Genomic DNA, 24136 nt, shown 5'->3' with positions numbered 1-24136 from the left:
TGTTGAGGGCGCTGAAAGACATTAAAGGTAAAGGACCCCTGACAGTTAAGTCCAGTCGCGAACGACTCTGGGGTTGTGGAGCTCATCTCACTTTACTGGCCAAGGGAGCCAGCGTACAGCTTCCAGGTCATGTGGCCAGCATGACTAAGCCGCTTCTGGCGAACAAGAGCAGCACACGGAAATGCTGTTTACCTTCCCGCCAGAGTGGTACCTATTTATCTACTTGCACTTTGACGTGCTTTCAAACTGCTAGGTTGGCAGGAGCACGGACCGAGCAACGGGAGCTCACCCTGTGGCGAGGATTTGAACCGCCGACCTTCCGATCGGCAAGCCCTAGACTCAGTGGTTTACACCACAGCACCACCCGCTCAGAGACATTGGGAGACCCCTGTTCTTCCACACTCCAGAGCTAGTGTTAGGAGCTCAGGTGTATAAGCTAGGTGCCAAATAGCACCTTAAACCTAGGTTGCGGTCGCCACAACGGAATGTCTGTTCACCGGGAGGGTTGGTCTAGATGTCTCTCAGGGTCCCTTTCAATGCTACAATTCTATCATCTCAAGTACACAGCTTGGCTGCAGCTTGCTCTTATTCACTTGTCCCAGTGTTCAGGAAAGAGAAAACCACAGTGGAAATGGAAATGGTATTACCTATGGGCTAAGGCAGAGGTTTTTTAAACTGTGGCAACCAAACCTGGAAGGGACGCGGGTGGCGCTGTGGTCTAAACCACTGAGCCTAGGACTTGCCGATCAGAAGGTCAGCGGTTCGAATCCCTGCAACGGGGTGAGCTCCCATTGCTCCTGCCAACCTAGCAGTTTGAAAGCATGTCAAAGTGCAAGTAGATAAATAGGTACCGCTCTGGCGGGAAGGTAAACGGCGTTTCCGTGTGCTGCTCTGGTTTGCCATGAGCGGCTTAGTCATGCTGGCCACATGACCCAGAAGCTGTACGCCGGCTCTCTCGGCCAATAAAGCGAGATGAGCGCTGCAACCCCAGAGTCGGCCATGACTGGACCAAATGGTCAGGGGTCCCTTTACCTTTAACCAAACCTGGCACCAAGAAATCTCCTCGTACTTGCAACTGGACCCGTGGCAGTAGCAACACACACCTGGCACCTGGGGAATTTTAAACACTGCCCTGAGCTACAATTCTCAGAGAGGTTTAACCCTCAAATCCTCTTCCCAATAAGATCCAGTGTGGTGTTGTCGTTAGTGTGCCGGACTAGGACCTGGGAGACTAGGGTTCGAATCCCCACTCAGCCAGGAAGCTCACTGGGTGACCTTGAGCCAGCCTAACCTACCTCACAGGGTTGTAGCAGGGATTAAACAAAGAGGAAGAGAAACACGTAAGTCACTTGAGAAGAAGGTGGACCATCAGTGCAATAAACAAACAAGCTTTGGGCCTGGTGGCTCTGGGAGGGGAATGGGGGGGGGGTACCTCCTAACAAGTCTCCTTAAACTACAGTTCCCAGAATTCTTTGGGGGGGGGAGAAGCCATGACTCTTTTAAGTGGCATCAGAGAACTTTAGAAGTACAGTGGTACCTTGGGTTAAGTACTTAATTCATTCCGGAGGTCCGTTCTTAACCTGAAACTGTTCTTAACCTGAAGCACCACTTAAGCTAATGGGGCCTCAGCTGCCGCTGCGTGATTTCTGTTCTCATCCTGAAGCAAAGTTCTTAACCCAAGGTACTATTTCTGGGTTAGCGGAGTCTGTAACCTGACCTGAAGCATCTGTAACCCAAGGTACCACTGCATGGTGTGAATGTGGCCTGACATCAGATTTCCCCAACCTTGCACCCTCTAGATGTGCTACAACTCCCTGTTGGCTGGGAGGTCAAATAAATTATGGGGAGGCCCTTATACATGCCCCCTACGCTGATGCATCGTCATAATCTCCTTCATGGTCAGTTTCTCTGCGTGTAAAAGACTTCACATAACCACCTCCGGAATGCTTACAACAACCATGCAAAGTATGGATAAACCAAATGCGTCAGGAGCAGGTCAGCGCTCGCAGTAGGCAGCCATGCCAAGGCCTAGGGGTCAGCGGGGTGAGAAATATTCTCCGGCTGAGAGTCCTTGAGGTGAATGGCTGCATCTCAGGGTTTGAGCCTCAGAGCTGTTGAAACGAAGGAGGAAGTTCCCACTCCCTTGATTCCGGCAGAGAAGAAGGCCTCATCCAAGCTTCGCAATACCTGCCAGCCGCAAGGACCAGGCCTGCATCTTCTCTACCCCAAAACCTGAGAAAACCATAGCCCTGTCCTCCGTTAACTTGCCCAATCCTCTTTCAAAGCCGTCTGCGTCGGTGGCCATCGCTGTCCTTTGGGTGCGTCCCTTGACCCGCAGGGATTGTTTCTGCAGAGCGCCCAACTCAGGCGGGCGGAGACGAGCTCGGCACTGAGGGCTTGGCGCATGCTCAGAGGCACCCTTCTCCTCGCCACCGCCCTGCGAGTTTGAGCGTGGCTGCCACTGAGGACAGGCTGTGGGGCGAGGCCCACGTGGCTGCCGTGGCAAGGATTTTGCTTCCATGGAAACACAGCAGTGGTGGTGGTTGCAACAGAGAAGAGCTCTTGTTGTTGGCGAGAACGGCTAACAGCAGCCGCAGCAGCACAGGGTGGGGCCCTGAGATCCTGAAATGCCTCCGATGACAACAGCAAAGGTGTGAACTAGCGTTGTTTGGGTTGGAAGCCGGTCTCACCTGTGCGTTCAAAGCCACGTGGGCCATGACGGCTGAAGACCTGGATTTCACAATGAACCGTCTGGGGGAGAAGGAAGACAGGCCTCTCCTATCAGACTGGATAACAGATTTCTTCTATTACTGCTATCTTCATTATCATCACCATGTACATTTGCGGCTTGGCTGGCCAATGATGCTTCCTTCTTGAGGAACGGAGGAAGCCGCCTCACGCTGAATCGGACCACTGGCTCATCGCTGTCCCTCTTGATTGATTAGATGGACACTCCGGGATTTCAGACAAGGGCTCTCTCTCCCAGCCATACCCAGAGATGCTCCAGGGACCCTCTGCATGCCAAGCGCTGAGCGACAGCCCTTCCAGTCCCTTCCTGCCACAAGCCTGCGAGGTAGGCCACTCGCGTTACGATTTTCACACACTGGGGAACCGAGGATGAGAGAGACATGCCCAGGAAGCCCGTGGCTCACCTGAGATTTTTAAAGTTGGAAACCAGAACCTATTGTATACTTTTTGGGTCCTTAAGACCCAGTGGACTTACTTCTGGGTAAGAACAAAAGCATATGTTTTAAGACTGGGGTTATTGTATTAAAAAAGCAGAAATTGTCGGGGGTTCCTTCTCTCATCCCTCTATCCATGAGAACTGTAGTTAGGTCTGTGCCCCCCTGCCAGCCCCTAACCCCAAAGCAATTTATTCCAGGATCAGTGAAAGTTATGCCATAGAATCACAGAACTGTGGCACTGGAAGGGACGCCAGGGGTCATCTACTCCAACCCCCTGAAATGCAGGGATCTCAGCTACATCATACATGACAGGCGGCCATCTAAAGGTAAAGGTAAAGGGACCCCTGACCATTAGGTCCAGTCGTAGCTGACTCTGGGGTTGCAGCGCTCATCTCGCTTTATTGGCCGAGAGAGCCGGCGTACAGCTTCTGGGTCATGTGGCCAGCATGACTAAGCCGCTTCTGGCGAACCAGAGCAGCACACGGAAACACCGTTGACCTTCCCGCCGAAGTGGTACCTATTTATCTACTTGCACTTTGATGTGCTTTCAAACTGCTAGGTTGGCAGGAGCAGGGACCGAGCAACGGGAGCTCACCCCGTTACAGGGATTCGAACAGCCGACCTTCTGATCAGGAAGTCCTAGGCTCTGTCGTTTAACCCACAGCACCACCCGCGGCCATCTAACCTCTGCTTAAAAACACCTCCAAAGTTGTAGTTGTGCTCAAGAGTTTTCCAGGAGAGACACCTGGCTGGCCACAGTCAGAAAATGAAGCTGGATGGGGGTGAGCCACTGGCCTAATCCTGCACCTGGCTCTTCTTATGTTCTTATAACCTGGGGCAGCCCTCTCTCACCCCCTGCGCTAAAGGAAGGTGCCACTAGACCAGCAGTTCTCAACTTGTGGGTCCCCAGATGTTGGACTACAACTCCCATCATCCCTGAGCTCTGGCCTTTCTAGCTAGGGGTGGTGGGAGTTGTAGTTCAACAACATCTGGGGACCCACAGGTTGAGAAAGGCCGCTCTGGACTCCTGTCCCAGGACCCTCTGCTCCACACGGGTAGAGGGGAAGGAGAAACTCACACCCCCTGAACTGCCACCGCCACCCTGAGCTCTGTCTCACCCAAACACACTGCAGCGCCCGAGATCTCAAGCTATGTATTCCGTTTCCTGGCTTATTCTAAGCCATCATAAGGGCTAGGTACGTGTGTGTGCATGTGTGTGTTAAATTTCTGGAAGGCCAAATGCCTAATATTCAGATTAAGATGTAGAGCTGTCCATGAAGGATTCTGGTAGTGCCACTGGGCATACTTTGGCAGTGGGAGAGACTACCGCCAGCTGCGTGCAGGAGGCGTGGGCCTTGTGGGTCAGTATGTGGCCATTGTGAGCTCCGCACAATATCCACCAAGCAGCCATCCATCTTGCAGCCTTGAGGAATAATATTTGGGAACAGAGCGTTTCCCCGAGAGCAGAGAGACCAAGCACCCTGAACAGATTGGCTTGGAAAATGTTCATCTTGTAATCTCCGGGGTGCCTTTGGTGTGCTGTTTTTTGGGGGTTCACAACAGGCAGAGGAATGGAGGCTGAGAATCCCTCGACTTCCCAGCTTGCTCCCTCTCTGTGTTGGCCTGTATGGGCCTTCTGGATCCTGAACACAGGCCCCAGCCTGAGTGTTTGCACGGTGCCTCCACAGCGCCCACTTAAACCATCCATGGCTGACAAAGGATTGCCCTCCGGATTGCCCCCACGGACAGCAGCCAAAGGCCCTTTGCATCACATCAAAATAAGCCGCCGCCGCATGGAACTCTGCGGAGATTAGCAGAACCCCCTTGCCTTCTCAGAGAGGACCCCCCTCCCTCCACACACAGGGGTATCTGTCTGGGGTTCTGCCAACCAGCAGTGCGAATATCCCCTACTGACTGCCCACCTGGGGGGGGGGTGCGCATGGGAGAAAGCCCACCCTGCCCTACTGACCGGCAGGCACCACCGCAACCCACAGCCGCCAAACCTCCTGGCTCCCAGACCCAAATGTTACCTAACAACAGCAGGCCAGAGGAAGCAAAACGGGCATTCGGGGCTGGGCATGAAGCCCATTCCGATGGCATCAGGCCTTCCTCGCGGGCGGATCCTTTGCCAAATCGAGGGAGAATGTTAGGCGGGTGGGGTGTCCCCCCTCCCTCCCCCTGCGGCTTATCCACCCGTGTTTTCAGGCCGCATCAGAAGAGGGTGAAGGAGGTCTCGGGGTCGCGCGCTCCATCCCCCGGAGAGAGAGATCCAAGAAGCCGGGCCCCGTGGGTCACCTCGAGAGCCGCCTCCGGAAAACAACGCCGGGCTTGGCTCAGCCGTCCCGGAACGGATCGATGGGAGAAAAAAGCCTGTGATGATTTTTGCTGCCCGCCCTAGTGATTGGGGGATGGGGCAGTGGGGGTGGAGAGAAGGTTCCTGGCTTTGCCAGTCATTCCGCAGTGCCCAGCTCCGTGGCTGGGGGCGCAAAAGCGAGCCCCCCATCTGGTTAGCCGGCGGGCGCGCGCGCGCACCGGCCAAACGAGGGGCCACCGGCGCACCCCGACCCCACCCCGTCCACCCACCCATACACACACACCCCACCGGCTCTTGCACGCGCGCGCGCGCGCACACACACACACACTCACAGCGCCCGGTAAACAAACGGGACTCACCGTCTCGGCATTGCGCTCATTGCCCGTCGCCAGCGCGGTGCGCAAAGACATCGTCCTCCTCCTCTTCCTCCTCCCGGAGCCGGGCCGCCGCGGGGGCGAGGGGGGCTACCTTCCTGCTGGCCTCCCCCCAAGCGGACACTCATAGAAGCCTCCAAGCACCGGGCCGGCGGAGGGAGGGACGGAGGGCGCTGGAAAGGGAGATGCGATGGGTGGGGGAAGAGGGCGAAAGGCGCTCCGTGCGCCCCCGAGGAAAGGGGGCTTATTTCCCCAAGGGGGGGCTCATGTTTGGAGTGGGGTGGGGGGCAGGCTGCCGCCGCTGCTGGTGCCGCCGCCGCCGCTGCTGCAAAGGCCACTGGTCAGTTGCTGGTGCCGGGGCTGCCTCTCAGAGCCTGCGCGCCCAGCCCGGCCGCCGCGTTCTCCCCGCAGGCAGGAAAGGGCAGAGGCGCTTCCTGCCACCCCCCATAAGGCTCCCGAGCGGGGAGGAGGGCTGCGGAGGGAGAGAGGTCCGCCCGGGATGCGGGCGTCCAAGGCGGGCGGGCGCAATCCGAGCCACCGGCAGTCCCCCTCCCGTCGCTGCCGCCGCCGCCGCCGCCAGCACAAAGCTCGGTGGCTCTGCTGCTGCCGCCGTCCGCCGCTGCTCCTGCGCCGGCCGAGGCGGGGTTCACCTAAGGCTCCCGGGGCTCCGGGCGGGCGGAGAGGGAGCCATCGGGGCTCCCCGCCATCGGCAGGCGGGCTGGAGGCGGTCGGGGCGGGGAGGGGGGCTTGGGGAGGAAGCCGAAAGAGAGCGCCCCCCGCAGGAGCCTGCCAACGCCGACGGGAGACCGCGAGGAGGGAGGAAGAGGAGGAGGAGGAGGAGGAGCAGAGGGGGAAAAGGGGAAGGAAAAAGGACGCCGAGGAGGAGGAGGAGGAGGAGGCTGGGCTGGGCCGGACGACTCACACACGCCAGGCGGAGGAAGCGGGCGCCGCTTAAAGGCGCCGTCGCCACCGCCGCCGCCTGCGTAAAAACGCGCAGCGGGGCGAGGGCGCACGGAAAATTATGGGGCTTGTTGGAAAGGGACGCCGCCCTGGAGCGCCAGCAGAAGAAGGAGCTTTCTCTCCTCTCCCCCCCCCCCCACCACACAGGCAATGGGGAGGGCGCGTGTTGGTAAGGAAGGGTGCCTCTGAGCATGGGCAGAGCGCCCCGCTTCATCCAAGACCGGGCCAAGAGGGAAACGGGAAGCAAAGGCGCCAAGCAAAGGAGAGCGCAGGGAGATCGGGGCCATTTTCAAAGCCAGGATGTCGACCCGCGGGAACGCGCAGTGAAGAGCGTGCTCCTGAGCATGTGCAGAGTGCTTTTCTTTGAGAAACCGCACGTAGCTTTCACTCAGCTACTGGAATGAGGAGGGCAAGGAAGCTTCCCCTGGCCCTTTTTTTTTTTTAACGTAATTAAAAGTGTGCGAGCCTCTGCCCGTCACCTGAGCTGCTCAGCAGCAGCTAACGATCAGTTTCTTTGGCCTGCTTTGTTCAGCCTTTGTTCTCAAAGGCAAAAACGCTCATTTAGCATTTTCTTAAAGGGATCCTCTTAAAGTGGAGGCAGTGAGAGATTTTACTTTCTTGGGCTCCATGATCACTGCAGATGGTGACAGCAGTCACGAAATTAAAAGACGCCTGCTTCTTGGGAGGAAAGCAATGACAAACCTAGACACCATCTTAAAAAGCAGAGACATCACCTTGCCGACAAAGGTCCGTATATTTAAAGGTATGGTTTTCCCAGTAGGGATGTATGGAAGTGAGAGCTGGACCATCAAGAAGGCTGATTGCCGAAGAATGGATGCTTTGGAATTCTGGTGCTGGAGGAGACTCTTGAGAGTCCCATGGACTGCAAGAAGATCAAACCTCTCCATTCGGAAGGAAATCAGCCCTGAGTGCTCACTGGAAGGACAGATCCTGAAGCTGAGGCTCCAATACTTTGGCCACCTCATGAGAAGAGAAGACTCCCTGGAAAAGACCCTGATGTTGGGAAAGATGGAGGGCGCAAGGAGAAGGGGACAGCAGAGGACGAGATGGTGGGTCAGTGTTCTCGAAGCTACCAGCATGAGTTTGACCAAACTGCGGGAGGCAGTGGAAGACAGGAGGGCCTGGCGTGCTCTGGTCCATGGGGTCACAAAGAGTCGGACACAACTAAACGACTAAACAACAACAACAAAGTGACGTGGCTGCAAATGGGACACCTGTATCGGAACACACCGAAAAAGCAAAGCGGGTTGGGAATTTTTAATTATTTTTTCCCTTGCCTTGGGAAAAACCTGCGGAACTCCCTGCCGGTGCGCCGCTGGACTGCCAGAAAGGCGTGACATCCGAGTCACGGAAGAGCTGGCCAGCAGTTGGTCACTGGGATCCAGGCACCCGCTGATCATGTGGCCAAGGGGGGGGGTGCGTCTTTTTTAACCCTCCAACAGCTAGAGGAGCGGGTGCTAATTGATCGTTAAGACGTGGGATCTTTTAAACACGACAACAGTGTTTTTTAGGCGCGTTTCTTCTGAGTTATTTGGAGTCTGGTGGGGGCGCGCTGCGGCGAGACTCCGTCCCGGAGCTCTGGCCACCCACCTCTGGCTGCCTCTGAGCATCTGCAGAGTGCCTTGGCTTTGCACACTTCAGCAAGAAGCCCACCTCCGCCACCAGATATCTGCAATCTGAGGGGAAGTCTTCTAAGCAGGCCTTCTTGGCCTCCCGAGCTCCTCTCCTTTTGGAAATTAAAGCACTTTGTAATTAGAACTGGGAAAGCCGCTGGTCCTCAAGGTTTTCTGGTTTGCTTAAAGCAGGCTTCCTCAGCTTAGGGGCTGCCAGATGTTTGGGACTACAACTCCCATCAGCCCCACTGTCTGGGCAGGGGGCTGATGGGAGTTGTAGTTCAAAAGTCTGGCAGTATCCACAGTGGAGAAGGCTGCTCTGCTCTCCACCCCTTAAAAAAAAACTCCAGGAACAGCTTTGGCAAAAAAAGATGAAACACAAGTTTAATTCCAACTGTACTAAGTCAGGGGAGGCAATATTATTATTCTCATTACATCGTTACTTCTGTTGCTGTTTAGACTATTGTCCCCCCTTCACCATGGGGTTGCAGGACAGAACACAACATTTTAAATATACAGCAGGCATAGGCAAACTTCGGCCCTCCAGATGTTTGGGACTACAATCCCCATCATCCCTGACCACTGGTCCTGGTATCTAGGGATGATGGGAATTGTAGTCCTAAACATCTGGAGGGCTGGAGTTTGCCTATGCCTGATATACAGTACAGTAGGCATGTCCAACCGGTCCATTGCGATCTGCGGGGCGTCCCTGTCAGATCACGTGATCACTGCCGGGTTTTTTTTTAGTGGGAATAGATCGCAGTCTATTGTGAGTTGGACATGCCTGAATATAGTATTAAAATCCATTAAAACAAATTACAGTCTAGAAGATAGGGGGTACTCTAATATATATATACTCTAATATATATAAAGGTAAAGGGACCCCTGACCATTAAGTCCAGTCGTGACCGACTCTGGGGTTGCGGCGTTCATCTCACTTTATTCGCCGAGGGAGGCGGCGTACATGTGGCCAGCATGACTAAGCCGCTTCTGGCACACCAGAGCAGCGCACGGAAACAGCGTTTACCTTCCCGCTGGAGCGGTACCTATTTATCTACTTGCACTTTGACGTGCTTTCGAACTGCTAGGTTGGCAGGAGCTGGGACTGAGCAACAGGAGCTCACCCCGTCGGGGGATTCGAACCGCCGACCTTCTGATCGGCAAGTCCTAGGCTCTGTGGTTTAACCTACAGCGCCACCCGCATCCCTCTAATATATATAAAGTAAAGGTAAAGGTACCCCTGCCCGTACAGGCCAGTCTTGCCAGACTCTGGGGTTGTGCGCCCATCTCACTCAAGAGGCCAGGGGCCAGCGCTGTCCGAAGACACTTCCGGGTCACGTGGCCAGCGTGACATCGCTGCTCTGGCGAGCCAGAGCTGCACACGGAAACGCCGTTTACCTTCCCGCTAGAAAGCGGTCCCTATTTATCTACTTGCACCCGGGGGTGATTTCGAACTGCTAGGTTGGCAGGCGCTGGGACCGAGCAACGGGAGCGCACCCCGCCGCGGGGATTCGAACCGCCGACCTTTCGATCGGCAAGCCCTAGGCACTGAGGCTTTTACCCACAGCGCCACCCGCGTCCCTCTAATATATAGAGAGAGAGTTTAATTGTTGAAAGCCACCCAGAGTGGATGGGGGGCATATAAATAAAAAATTATTATTATCATCTGTATTTTGGGGATCAAAGCTTTAGTCCTCCAGGGCAGAAATTCCTGGCTAGGGTGACTCTTCTCACTGCCTCTCCAGCGGCAATGAACAGGAAGACACACATCTGGTTCCTGCGCAGGTTCCTGGCGGAACAGGCCGCTCATTTCAGTGGGAAGCATGCAGAACTCTGCAGCCTAGCTGCCTGGTTTCTGAAAGGGGTGGCGTAGCAGGCAAACAGCCCAGGAAGGAACTTGTTAGTGCAGGAATATTTGGTTCAGCACTTGAAGAAGTGTGTACAAAGGTGGTTCTCTGGAGTTGTGTGCCAGCTTGCTCGCATCAATTCCTGCAGAAGCCCCGCTGAAATTAAACCTGCCTTGCAACACATGAGCTGAAAATCTCACCCCTTGAACCCGGATTCCTGAGGTAGTGGGCTGGGGTTGCTCAGTCCATAGCGCTCTGCACGTGCTCAGGAGCCGTGCCTTCTGTTCTGCGACATGCCACAGCCGAATCCTAAAACTGAGCACGCCTCTGAAAGCTGAGAATCACAAGTGCTTAGTGTGCTGTCGGGCTCAAGTCTTTTTGCAGTCTTCCCAGAGACGTCTGGTTGTTCCATTGAGAGAAGAGTATTCTGGGCTAGATGAGCCTTTGGGCCTGATCCAGCCTCAGGCTATTCTTAACGCTCTTAAAATAGATTCCCATAATAAGACGGGATTTCCCCCATTGTCCCTGCATGTGGGAAGCTGACCAGAGACTGATGGACCTGAAATTCTGAGACCTAACCTGTTCTACTTTTTTTATATTGTTGTAAACCACTGTGATGTGTTTCCATGACGCAGCAGTATATAAATATTTTTATCCCCCCCCCAAAAAAAAGCAGCCTCGCCCAACTGTCCCATTAGTGATCCTTCCAACTGAACTCAGAAGATCAAGAGATCCTTTCTGCTTGCGGCAAAGCTTATGAAAAGCAGGTTGAACGATCAAACAGGACTGGACTGGCAAATAGAACTGCCGTGAAATGGCACCGACATTTAAATTTCATTGTATTTGAATCCAGAGTTTCCAGTGTTTTAATTCTGAGAAACTTTTTGGGCACTGGGAAGCTGAATTTGTTGGTTAGTGTTCAGCTGGTAGTGTTCATCCTTGTTTCAAATTTCCACTTTGCCATGAAACTCATGGGGTGATAGCTTCTGGGAGATGATATATAATGAGATAAAAAAAATTGTTGAAATATACATTTATAAAGAAACCAGAAGCATTTTTACAGGGCATTGTAGGGAGTGATATAAATAGAAAGGACTGTAAGCTCTTTTTATATGCAACAACGGCAGCAAGATTATTATTGGCCCAAAATTGAAAGCAAGAAGAATTACCGACGAAAGAAGAATGGAGGACGAAATGAATGGACTATGCAGAACTGGATAAACCAACAGGAAGGATTCGAAATCGGCGGGACCAGAAATTCACAGAAGACTGGAGTAAATTTACAGACTATTTGAAAAGTATTTGTGAAGATCAGACGACGTTTGTAGGTTTGCAAGAAGTTTTGTGAGGAGTGTTCTTGGAAGTATTGCAAAAATGGATAAGGGGAGGGATGATTTGTTAAGAGATGTAAAGGCAATATAAAGTTAAGAAATGCATAAGAGGTGGTTAAAACGGTGGATCATCAGAGCTGCTGATGGAAGTCCAAAAAAGATTGTATAAGTGATAATGTTTTGTGGTACGTATTATAATTTATATGTTAAAATTAATAAAAAATATTATTATATAAAAAAAGTCACGGGGTGACTTTGAGCCACTCATTCTCTCTCTTTCTCTCTCTCTGCCTCACAAGTTTGTGAGGGAGGGAGGAAGGGAGAGGAACAAGTGTGAGAGGCAGTGTGGTGTAGTGGTTAGAGTGTCAGACTAGGACCCAGGAGACCTGGGTTCAAAACATCACTTGGCTGTGAAGCTCACTGGGTGTGAACCTGGGGGCCAGCTGTTGCCTAACCTACCTCACAGGGATGTTGTGAGGATAGGTAAAAGGGACCCCTGACTGTTAGGTCCAGTCGTGCCCTAAAGCTGTTTTGGACTACAACTCTCATCAGCCCCCCTGGGCAGTGCAGCCAATGGTCACAGATAGTGGGAGTTGTAAGGTAAAGGGACCCCTGACCATTAGGTCCAGTCATGGCCGACTCTGGGGTTGCGGCGCTCATCTCGCTTTATTGGCCGAGGGAGCCGGCGTACAGCTTCCGGGTCATGTGGCCAGCGTGACTAAGCCACTTCTGGCGAACCAGAGCAGCGCATGGAAACGCCGTTTACCTTCCCGCCGGATCGGTACCTATTAATCTACTTGCACTTTGACGTGCTTTCGAACTGCTAAGTTGGCAGGAGCAGGGACCGAGCAACGGGTGCTCACCCCGTCGCGGGGATTCGAACCGCTGACCTTCTGATCGGCAAGTCCTAGGCTCTGTGGTTTAACCCACAGCGCCACCCGTGTCCCTTAGTGGGAGTTGTAGTAAAAGAATAAAACACCCATAGCTGGAAATGTTTACAAAGCCAGCTTAGGGAAAGCAGAACTCTTTGCTGCAAAATCAGACCGGGAGAACTTGCACAAAACTTCCCCTTAAATCTGGCTTTATCTCGGCACTCAACCTGCTGCACTCCAGTTTGCGTCAATGCGCCGGCTTGGGTGAAGTGGGCCCTTATCGCTGAGCCTCTGCTGACATTTAGAGGACGCAGATTGGCAATCCATTTTCCTGGGCAGGCTCATTTCCCCCATTTCCCTAATAATTAGACGCGTAAAGCTGTGCTGGCCTGGCAAAAGCCGTTGCCAGCTGGGCTCTCGTTCCTCTTTGAAAGGGGCATGGCAGAAATGGCCCAGTTAAGGGCATTTCTGCTGACACAGCGTCTGTCTGTGTGCAGTGGCAACCCTGGAATGGTTTCAAAACAGAAAAATCCCAAAGGAGAGTTTGGGTACCTCTTTTCTTTTTTAAACATTCTCCTAATTTAGGGGTTCAAGAGTTGGGACTTGCTTTGAAATCCAAGGCTGCTGTCAGGGGGTCCCAGGGAATGGGGTCTGAGGGCCTTGCTGAAGTTAAGCAGGATGGGGGGCTAAAGGTAAAGGGACCCCTGACCATTAGGTCCATTCGTGACCGACTCTGGGGTTGCGGCGCTCATCTCGCTTTATTGGCCGAGGGAGCCGGAGTACAGCTTCCGGGTCATGTGTCCAGCACGACTAAGCCGCTGCTGGCGAACCAGAGCAGTGCACAGAAACGCTGTTTACCTTCCTGCCAGAGTGGTACCTATTTATCTACTTGCACTTGACGTGCTTTCGAACTGCTAGGCTGGCAGGAGCAGGGACCGAGCAACGGGAGCTCACCCCGTCGCGGGGATTCGAACCGCCGACCTTCTGATTGGCAAGTCCTAGGCTCTGTGGTTTAACCCACAGTGCCACTCACATCCCTAAGATTGGGGAGCTAGTTGGAGGGAAATTCTTGGGAACCCACCCTCTGGTTCCATGATGGCAAAGAAACGGGGTTTGAGTGAGGCCCCCCGGAAGCAGTGGCGTAACGTGGGGGTGCAGGGGGGCCGGCCGCACCGGGCGCAACATCTGGGGGTTAGGGTTAGGGGGCGCAAATCCACGGGTTAGGGAGCACAAATCCACGGGTTAGGGGGCACAAATTACTTGCCTTGCCCCGGGTGCTGACAACCCAGGCTACACCACTGCCCGGAAGGAAGGCAACATCTGGGCTTTCTGCATTGCAGGGGGTTGGGCTGGATGACCTTTGAGGTTCTTTTCCAGCTCTGCAGTTCTAGGATTAGCTTAGAAAGAAAGGTAGTAAAGGGATAGGGGAGCATGACAGGGCATATACAGTTATGTACAGTGTGGAGAAAGTGGACAGAGAGAAATTCCCCTCCCTTTCTTCTCATAACCAGAACCTGAGATTCTTCAATGAAACTAACTGCTGGGAGATTCATAGTTTCACCTCACGCTGCGTGAATTAAAACCTTTTGCCCGGGACCTTCCGACATTCTGCTTCATCATTGCATGCCCATGGGTTCTAGCCTTATATTAACACATATTAATGCCATCAATAAGATCCTGCTTTCTTCTGAAAGCATCCAGAACCACTACAGCTAGGCATCAGACGCCTCAGGAAAGCATCAAAGCAAACTGTTCTGGTGAGTTTTCCCTCTCCTAGAAAACCTTGGCGAATCCTCACTTCTGGGGATGCTAATATAAAGGTAAAGGGACCCCTGACCATTAGGTCCAGTCGTGGCCGACTCTGGGGTTGCGGCACTCATCTCGCTATATTGGCCGAGGGAGCCGGCGTACAGCTTCCGGGTCATGTGGCCAGCATGACTAAGCCGCTTCTGGCAAACCAGAGCAGCGCACAGAAACGCCGTTTACCTTCCCGCCGGAGAGGTACCTATTTATCTACTTGCACTTTGACGTGCTTTTGAACTGCTAGGTTGGCAGGAGCAGGGACCGAGCAATGGGAGCTCACCCCGTGGCGGGGATTCGAACCGCCGACCTTCTGATCAGCAAGCCCTAGGCTCTGGTTTAACCCGCGTCCCTAATATAATACATTTCAAATGCTCAGCATCCTGCTGCAACCTCTCAGTCACCTTTAACAACAACCCTGCAAAGTAGATTGCTGCTGTCCTATTGCAAGCAAGGGCGAGTGTGCTGAGGCTGAGGTTCTTCTCTAAATTTGAGCCCGAGGAGAGATTGGTGGTGGCATCTCACAGCCCACAATGGCCCAGGAGGCCTGACATTTGCCAGGTGCCTTCCTGCCATGAGTTCATCTTTGGAACAGTCCGCTCCCTGCTTGCCTTTTCCTCCCAGCCTGAAAGCTTTTAATCTAAAGGAAAGGTGCCGTCTGAAGTTAAGCCTATTGAACACGCATGAATTGTGCTCCATTGCAACAAAGGGTTTGGCATTTTGGAGCAGTGCAAGCAGGGGATCTGGCCAGGGGGTTATCTAAGCCTTCTCTCTGCAAGGATGCGCGCACACACACCCGGCCGCCTCTTGCAGGCTAGAGTGCACCAAAGGGCCAGCATGACCCAGCCTGGCCCTCGGGGTGGTTGCACAGGGCTGGCGGTGCCCAGGCAGCCAATGCCCAGCCGCCGCAGTGGTGGGGAGCCAGCCCCGCCGGGCTGCGATTGGCTGCGAGGTGGCATGGAGACAAGACCGGCCTGCCTGTCACCCTCCCCTGTCCCTCCCCACCCAAATCCTTGCCGAGGGTGACTTTCAGCCTCCATGCTCACTCCCCATTGGCTTCCGGCCGCAGCCAATCCCCGTCCCCCAACCAGCTGGGCATTAACCCTTGCGCGCCAGCGCGGTGTTGCAGGCAGATGCGCCTTTGCGCATGGATAGACCACAGGTTGGCAAGCTCGGCGGGGAAGGAGGGGGGTGGAGGATAAAGTGGTTCTGGCAGACAAAGCATCTTGCAAATGGTTCTCCTCTAATGTTGTTGTTGTTGTTGTTGTTGTTTAGTCGTGTCTGCCTCTTCATGACCCTCTGGACCAGAGCATACCAGGAACTCCTATCTTCCACTGCCTCCCGCAGTTTGGTCAAACTCATGCTGGTAGCTTCGAGAACACTGTCCCACCATCTCGTGCTCTGTCGTCCCCTTCTCCTTGCGCCCTCCATCTTTCCCAACATCAGGGTCTTTTCCAGGGAGCCCCATAGCACACGAATTCATAGCACACTCATCCCTGGGGTTTTCTCCTGCGCAAGCCCCCTTCGTCCCAGGCTGTCTGAAGCGCCGTATCCTGCACCCCCCTCCAATATGAACCTGCCCTGGCCCTAGGTCTTCAGGAGAGACCCTTCTCTCAGGCCCCCATGGTGAGGATGCAGGAAAGGGCCTTCTCGGTGGTGGCTGCCCCCAGGCAACTTTGGAACTCCCTGCCTAGGGATGCCAGGCTGCTTCTCTCCTTGCTGTCCTTCCACCAGCAAGTGAAAACCACCAAGGGGAGGGACACAACCTTTTCCAGTGAGTGAACCGCAAGGCACCCACCAGCCCCATTGTTGTTGTTTAGTCGTGTCCGGCTCTTTGTGACCCCCTGGACCAGAGCACGCCAGGCACTCCTGTCTTCCACTGCCTCCCGCACTTTGGTCAAACTCATGCTGGTAGCTTCGAGAACACTGTCCCACCATCTCGTCCTCTGTCGTCCCCTTCTCCTTGTGCCCTCCATCTTTCCCAACATCAGGGTCTTTTCCAGGGAGTCTTCTCTTCTCATGAGGTGGCCAAAGTCTTGGAGCCTCAGCTTCAGGATCTGTCCTTCCAGTGAGCACTCAGGGCTGATTTCCTTCAGAATGGAGAGGTTTGATCTCCTTGCAGTCCATGGGACTCTCAAGAGTCTCCTCCAGCACCAGAATTCAAAAGCATCAATTATTCAGCGATCAGCCTTCTTTATGGTCCAGCTCTCACTTCCATACATCACTACCATAGCTTTAACTATACGTACGGGCCTTTGTTGGCAAGGTGATGTCTCTGCTTTTTAAGATGCTGTCTAGCTTTGTCATTGCTTTCCTCCCAAGAAGCAGGCGTCTCTTAATTTCGTGGCTGCTGTCACCATCTGCAGTGATCATGGAGCCCAAGAAAGTAAAATCTCTCACTGCCTCCATTTCTTCCCCTTCTATTTGCCAGGAGGTGATGGGACCAGTGGCCATGATCTTCGTTTTTTTGATGTTGAGCTTCAGACCATATTTTGCGCTCTCCTCCTCTAATAGCACCACCTAATAGGGTGAGGGTTTTCTCACTGGCCCCCCTGGCCGATTCCACTGGTAATATCAGGGGCACTGATATAGTTATGGAGAGGAAGAGGAGGAAGTGGAGTGGGTGGGTGGTGAACTGTAGAAATGCCACCAGCCCTTTTGCTCCACGGAGATGACCCTGAAGGAAAAAGTCTTCTTGGAAACTGAGGGAAGGAGGGAACAAGCAGGACTCAGGTGCCATCTGGTGTTCAGCCAGAAAAATCAACAACATTAGGATTTGGCATCTCCACTGAAGGAACTTCATAAGAACATAACATCAGAATATCGGAAGAGCTGCAGGATGAGGCCAAGTGCCCATCTAGTTCTTGCAGGAGCCAATCGGGTTGTTGTGTTATTTAGTCGTGTCCAACTCTTCGTGACCCCCTGGACCAGAGCAGGCCAGGCACTCCTGTCTTCCACTGCCTCCCGCAGTTTGGTCAAACTCATGCTGGCAGCTTCGAGAACACTGTCCCACCATCTCGTCCTCTGTCGTCCCCTTCTCCTTGTGCCCTCCATCTTTCCCAACATCAGGGTCTTTTCCAGGGAGTCTTCTCTTCTCACAAGGTGGCCAAAGTCTTGGAGTCTCAGCTTCAGGATCTGTCCTTCCTATGAGCACTCAAGGCTGATTTCCTTAAGAATGGAGAAGTTTGATCTTCTTGCAGTCCCCTAATTGAAAACCAGCAAGCAGGATACGGGCACAAAAGCCGTCTTGGCTCCTGTGGCTTCCAGCAACTGGTGTTCAGAGCAGAGGGCTAGGGGCAATTGGTAGTCTTCTCCTCCTCCATAAATCTGTTAAATCCTCTTTTAAAGCCATCCATGTTGGTGGGAGAGCGAGTTCAAGTGGGAAGATGGCACTTCTGGGCACCACAGTTTAAGAAGGACAAGCGGGAAGGAGTGCCGAGGAGGGCAACCAAGATGATGGAGAGTCTGGGGGAACCAAGCCTGATGAGCAGTTGAAGGAGCTGGAGACAAGGACAAAACAAAGTCCACTGGAGAAGAGGAGACGGAGAGGAGATAGATAGCCATTTTCAAATGCATAAAGGGGTTGTCAGGTGGAAGATGGGTTGTTTTCTGATGCTCCAGAGGGGAGGACTCTAACCGGTGGGTTTAAATTGTAAGAAAGGAAATTCTAAATAAACCTTAGGAATAACTTTGTATTTTAATATTTTGTTGGAAGCCGCCCAGAGTGGCTGGGGAAACTCAGCCAGATGGGCAGGGTAGAAATAATAAATTATTATTATAATTACAGTCATGCCTCGGGTTACAGATGCTTCAAGTTGCATTTTTTTCGGGTTATGGACCCGCCGAAACCCGAAAGTACCAGAACAGGTCACTTCCGGGTTTCGGTGGTAACGCATGCGCAGAAGCTCTAAATTGCGCTTTGCACATGCACAGAAGCACCAAATTGCAACCTGCACGTGCGCAGATGCGCCACTGTGGGTTGCGAACGTGCAACCTGCACGGATCACATTTGCAACCCGAGCATCCACTGTATTGTAAAAGCTGTTTGACAGTGGAGGTGACTACCTCAAAGGCGGTGGGCTCACCCACATTGGAGGTTTTTAAGCAGAGATTGGATGGCCATCCCTCAAGGATTCCTTAGCTGGGATTTCTGCATTGCAGGGGGTTGGACTGGATGACCTTTGGGGGTCCCTCCAACTCCACAGTTCTGTGACTCTGTGACTGTATGTGCAGGCAGAACATCAAAAGTTGCCATTAATCTGCATTTTTTTTTTACTTTTGTATTTTTGATACTATTTTTTATTTTTTATTTTCTTTTTACCTTTATTGTATTATTATTAAAAACCTTAATAAATATTCTATTCAAAAAAAAAGTTGCCATTATGCCAGCTCAGACTAGCTAAGAGCTGTGCATATGCCTAATGTTTTGGACTACAATTCCCATCAGCCCCGGCGAGAACAACTGCATGTTGCTGGGGCTGATGGGGATTGTAGTCTGAAACATCTGGAGGACATCCAGTTTGGGGAAAGGCAGGCCTGCAGGGACCTCCAGCAGTTCTGCGGGTTCTTAGAGCACGGACTTTCTCAGTCTTGAGGGATTTAAGATGAAATCTTTTGTGCTTCACCACTAAACTTGACCATAACACAAACAAACACACATGAACCAGAATTGAAGCTTGCAGGAAGAATATTACAGAGGGAATTTTTTTGAATATGACTCTGGACTGGAGGCAGTGTGGCACAGTGGTTAGAGTGTGGGACTAGGACCTGGGAGACGAGGGTTCACATCCCCACCCATAGGCCTTGAAACTGACCCTGGGCCAGTCCCTGCCTCTCAGCCCAACCTACCTCACAGGGTTGTTGTGGCGAGACCTTGTACTCTTTGGATAAAAAGGCCACAAATGCAACGAATAACAATAACACATCTGGAGGGCACCCAGTTATGGAAAGCTGCTGAGCGGCAAGGCGTCCCTCAGGGCTCTCTCACTGGGCCTTTGTCTGGGCTTGGCCAACGTCCAACCAGACTCCTCTCTCCGCACGTGGCCAGCGGCATATGAAGTCCCCATGGATGGTTCCCGTCTTGAAATTGGACTCCTGGAGACAATACTGGAGCTGGGGAAGGACTGAGCTTGGGGAGGCAACACAGGCCAATTGTCTCTTTCTGGCTGGTTTTCATCGGCAACAAAACAAAGGCCGCTGGAAAAGCCTTTCTGAGTTGCAGCAACAGCCTGCGCAGCTCAATCTCAGGGCTCTTGCAGTGGCATAAGAAGAGCCAGGGGAGGCCCATCTCCTGTTCTCATCGTGGACCAAATGCCCCTAGGAACCCAGGAATCCATGAAGATGATGGACTTTTTGGAGCTAGCCGACCTGACTGGAAGAGTCCGTGACCAGAAGGAGGAGGAGTATGAATGAAATTTAAAGACTATTTAGTTAAATAGGCTTTGTTGTTGTTTAGTCATGTCCGACTCTTTGTGACCCCTGGACCAGAGCACGCCAGGCACTCCTGTCTTCCACTGCCTCCCACAGTTTGGTCAAACTCATGCTGGTAGCTTCGAGAACACTATCCAACCATCTCGTCCTCCGTCCTCCCCTTCTCCTTGTGCCCTCATTCTTTCCCAAATTCAGGGTCTTTTCCAGGGAGTCTTCTCTTCTCATGAGGTGGCCAAAGTCTTGGAGCCTCAGCTTCAGGATCTGTCCTTCCAGTGAGCACTCAGGGCTGATTTCCTTCAGAATGGAGAGGTTGGATCTTCTTGCAGTCCATGGGACTCTCAAGAGTCTCCTCCAGCACCAGAATTCCAAAGCATCCATTCTTCGGCAATCAGCCTTCTTGATGGTCCAGCTCTCACTTCCATACATCACTACTGGGAAAACCAGAGCTTTAACTATACGGACCTTTGTTGGCAAGGTGATGTCTCTGCTTTTTAAGATGCTGTCTAGGTTTGTCATTGCTTTTCTCCCAAGAAGCAGGCGTCTTTTAATTTCGTGACTGCTGTTACCATCTGCAGTGATCATGGAGTTAAATATGCTAAGATAACTTAATTGGAAAAACTTGCAAATACCAGATAGGCTTAGGATTTAAATATGTGATCTTAGGGAATAATATGTTTAAAGTTAAAATGAAAAGAAAGAAAGATGTTAAGTGATTAAGTTAACTTTTATGAGAAATTTGGTTTCGGAAAACTGTTACGACGATATACACTGAAACTCAGCCGGGGGATGCGAGGAAGTCACTTAACAATGTTACTAAGGTTGGAGTAAGTACAGCTAAGATTTATGTTTGTTTGTTTGTTTAAAATTCTGGAAAATCAATAAAAAAAATTGAAGGGAAAAAAAGAACCCAGGAATCCAGATAGACTGGTTCTGGGCCTGGAGGTTCCATGAGAACAAAAGAAAAAGCCTGGCTGCTGGATCAGACCAGTGGCCCATCGGGTCCAGCCCACTGCTCTCGCTGTGGCCAACCAGATGTCCCAGTGGAAAACCAGAAGCAGGATTCGAACACAAGACCAACACTCTCCCCTCCTGTGGTTTCCAGAAACTGGGATTCAGAAGCATGTGGAGGAAGAGCGCAGCCATCCTGGCTAGGTGCCAGCGGTCCAGGGCTGCATTATTTGTTTATTTTATTTGCATCCCATATTTTCCTCCAAGGAGCTCGCAGTGGCCTACGCGGTCCTCCTCTTACTCATCTAATCCCAACAACAATCCTGCAAGGTAGGTCAGTCTGAGAGAGGCAGTGACTGGCCGCCCAGGGAGCTTCATGGCCAATCAGTGGGAGAAATAATAATAATAATAATAATAATAATAATAATAATAATAATAATTTATTATTTATACCCTGCCCATCTGGCTGGGCTTCCCCAGCCACTCTGGGCAGCTTCCAACAAAATATTAAAATACAGTAATGCATCAAACATTAAAAGCTTCCCTAAACAAGGCTGCCTTCACATGTCTTCTAAAAATCTGGTAGCTGTTGTTTTTCTCTTTGACATCTGATGGGAGGGTGCCACCACCAGAAGGCCCTCTGCCTGGTTCCCTGTAACTTGGCTTCTCGCAGGGAGGGAATCGCCAGAAGGCCCTCGGCACTGGACCTCAGTGTCCGGGTAGAATGAGTATCCGAGCCCTGCTGCTTCCCAGGTCTGAGTCCCATCACTCTAAGCCAGAGCTTTCCAAACTTTTCCTCTTGGTGACGCCCCTTTTACACATGCCTGATTTCACGACACAGTAATTCAGTTTTACTAGCAAACCGGAGCTTGAACTAACCCCTTTCAAGCCCTGGGGAGCACTTGCACGACACACCTGCACACTGCAAGCTGGCACACTGACGTGTCGCGACGCATGGTTTGGAAATCTCTGCTCTAACCACTGCACCACACTGTCTCTCATCAAATGTATGGGCCGGCTGTGACCTTACTGGTTAGACTCGTTTTAACTGAATGTTAATATCGAAGCACTTGAGAGATGGACAGCGTCCTGTCCTCTGGACAGACCATGGTATTCTATCTCCTGACTTTCCTTTCTTGTGACCAATGACAAACTGATCCATGCTGTTTCGCCCTGCCCCACGCCATACAGCCCCCACCCCATGCCCAGACATGGCCACACTGAGTTTGCATTGCTTCCACACCAACTGGTGCCCTTGCACAACATTATACAGTGGTACCTCGGGTTAACTACTTAATTCGTTCTGGAGGTCCGTTCTTAACCTGAAACTGTTCTTAACCTGAAGCACCACTTTAGCTAATGGGGCCTCCCGCTGCTGCCGTGCCGCCAGAGCATGATTTCTGTTCTCATCCTGAAGCAAAGGTTCTTAACCTGAAGCACTATTTCTGGTTTAGCGGAGTCTGTAACCTGAAGCATATGTAACCTGAAGTGTATGTAACCTGAAGCGTATGTAACCCGAGGTACCACTGTAGTATGGTTTTGTTTTCAGGTGAAACATGGGATTTTTGCTACCTTTCTTGACACGCGGAGAGTGCTCCTACAAGACGATCAGAATATGTCGTGTTTTCTTTTCTTCTCTCTCTCTCTTTTTCTTGCTTTTCTTTTCTTATCTTTTTTTTTTGGGGGGGGGGGGTGATATTGACATTGACTGGAAGCGAAAGGAAAGTCCAATGCTGTAAAGAAAAATATTGCATAGGAACCTGGAATGTAAGAACCATGAACCTTGGTAAGTTAGATGTGGTCAAAAATGAGATGGCAAAAATAACACAAGGAGAAGGGGACGACAGAGGACGAGGTGGTGGGACAGTGTTCTGCAAGCTACCAGCATGAGTTTGACCCAACTGCGGGAGGCAGTGGAAGACAGGAGTGCCTGGCATGCTCTGGTCCAGGGGGTCACGAAGAGGCGGACACCACCAAATGACTAAACAACAACAACAAAATTGACTTCGACCTTGCTGGTTCATTTGTTCTGCTGCTGCTATTATGTTATTTAAATGGCACCCACTTTCTGCATAAAAGTATTTATTTTGTTTTGTTCTTTTCCCCCAAAAGGAGTGTCCACAGGGTGGCAGGAGAGGGCTAGACTTGGCTTAGATGAGCTTGCGTGTCAGGGGCAGGGAGTCTGCCCAGACACACTCAAGTAGCAACTGAAGCACGAGATTCCAAGGGCAGGATTGCCTGCCCACAAACAAGGCTGGGATGGAAAATTCCAAAGGGTAAACCAATTCTAGCCCGCTGGTTCCCGTGAGCTGGGCAGTTATCCGGCTTGCCTGAGCCTCATTGGCACGAACAAGAGGTGCAAAAGAGCCTTAAGTTTCCAAGCACGATTCAAAGCGCTGGTGTTGACCTTTAAAGCCCTAAACAGCCTCAAAGGCTCAGTATACCTGAAGGAGCGTCTCCACCCCCATCGTTCTGCCCGGACACTGAGGTCCAGCACCGAGGGCCTTCTGGCGGTTCCCTCACTGCAAGAAGCGAAGTTACAGGGAACCAGGCAGTGGGCCTTCTCGGTGGTGGCACCCGTCCTGTGGAATGCCCTCCCACCAGTTGTCAAAGAGATAAACAACTATCTGACATTCAGAAGACATCTGAAGGCAGCCCTGTTTAGGGAAGCTTTTTATGTTTAACAGGTTTTGCATTTTAATATTCTGTTGGAAGCCACCCAGAATGGCTGAGGAAACCTAACCAGATGGGTGGGGTATAAATAATAAATTATTATTATTATTATTATTATTATTATTATTATTATTATTATTATTATTATTATTAATGGAGGGCTCAGTGGATGCCTCGCACGCAGGACCTCGCACACAGGATCCGAGCATGAGAACGTTCTCCCCTCCTGTGGCCTCCAGCTACTGGGATTCAGAATCATCGCTGCCACACAGCCATCCTGGCTAGCGCCCATCAAGAGCGCTCTCCTCCTCCATGAATTTGCCTACTCTTCTTCTAAAGTCATCCAATTTGGTGGCCATCGCTGCTTCCTGTGGCAGGGAGTTCCACAGTTTAACTGCATAAAGAAGTACTTCCTTTTACGTGTCCCGAATCTTCCAGGGTTCAGCTTCACTGGATGTCCAGTGTTAGGGGACGAACATTCGTCTCTCCACTTTCTCCATGCCAGACATCATTTTATGAACTTCTCTAATATCTCCACTTGCCGGCTTTTTGTCTAAAAATTACAGGTCCACGGCGGCTTGCTACCTTCAGCCACCTGTCCTGGCCTCATGGTAGGCAAAGGCACTGCTAGGCACTTCAAATACTCAGGTGGAAAGGGGGCGGTCGGTGCACAAGGTCCAGGATGCAGATTTGCACCCCAAAAATATGCTAAATTATACATACAGCTCAACTGTTGGTTGCAGTGGCATAGCGTGGGTTGTCAGCACC

The 24136-nt window shown here is 51.9% G+C and overlaps 2 protein-coding genes across 3 annotated transcripts in view; one reads left to right on the top strand and one right to left on the bottom strand.

Annotated features, from left to right (window-relative positions):
• MARK4 (microtubule affinity regulating kinase 4) overlaps positions 1 to 6629 on the bottom strand; it is a 73850-nt gene extending 67221 nt beyond the window's left edge. Inside the window, exon 1 of one of the 2 annotated variants that reach the window (XM_083753785.1) lies at positions 5859 to 6629. In XM_083753785.1, coding sequence (XP_083609911.1) covers positions 5859 to 5909 — 51 coding nt within the window. In that variant the 5' untranslated portion in view covers positions 5910 to 6629. The remainder of the gene's footprint in view (positions 1 to 5858) is intronic. The other variant, XM_083753784.1, reaches the window with a different exon arrangement.
• Positions 1 to 24136, top strand: part of CKM (creatine kinase, M-type) — a 196118-nt gene that overhangs the window by 85176 nt on the left and 86806 nt on the right. The window lies entirely within an intron of this gene.

Source organism: Podarcis gaigeae (assembly GCF_964106915.1).
Source record: "Podarcis gaigeae genome assembly, chromosome: 8".
NCBI lineage: Eukaryota > Metazoa > Chordata > Lepidosauria > Squamata > Lacertidae > Podarcis > Podarcis gaigeae.
This window is presented reverse-complemented; position numbering and strand designations above follow the sequence as displayed.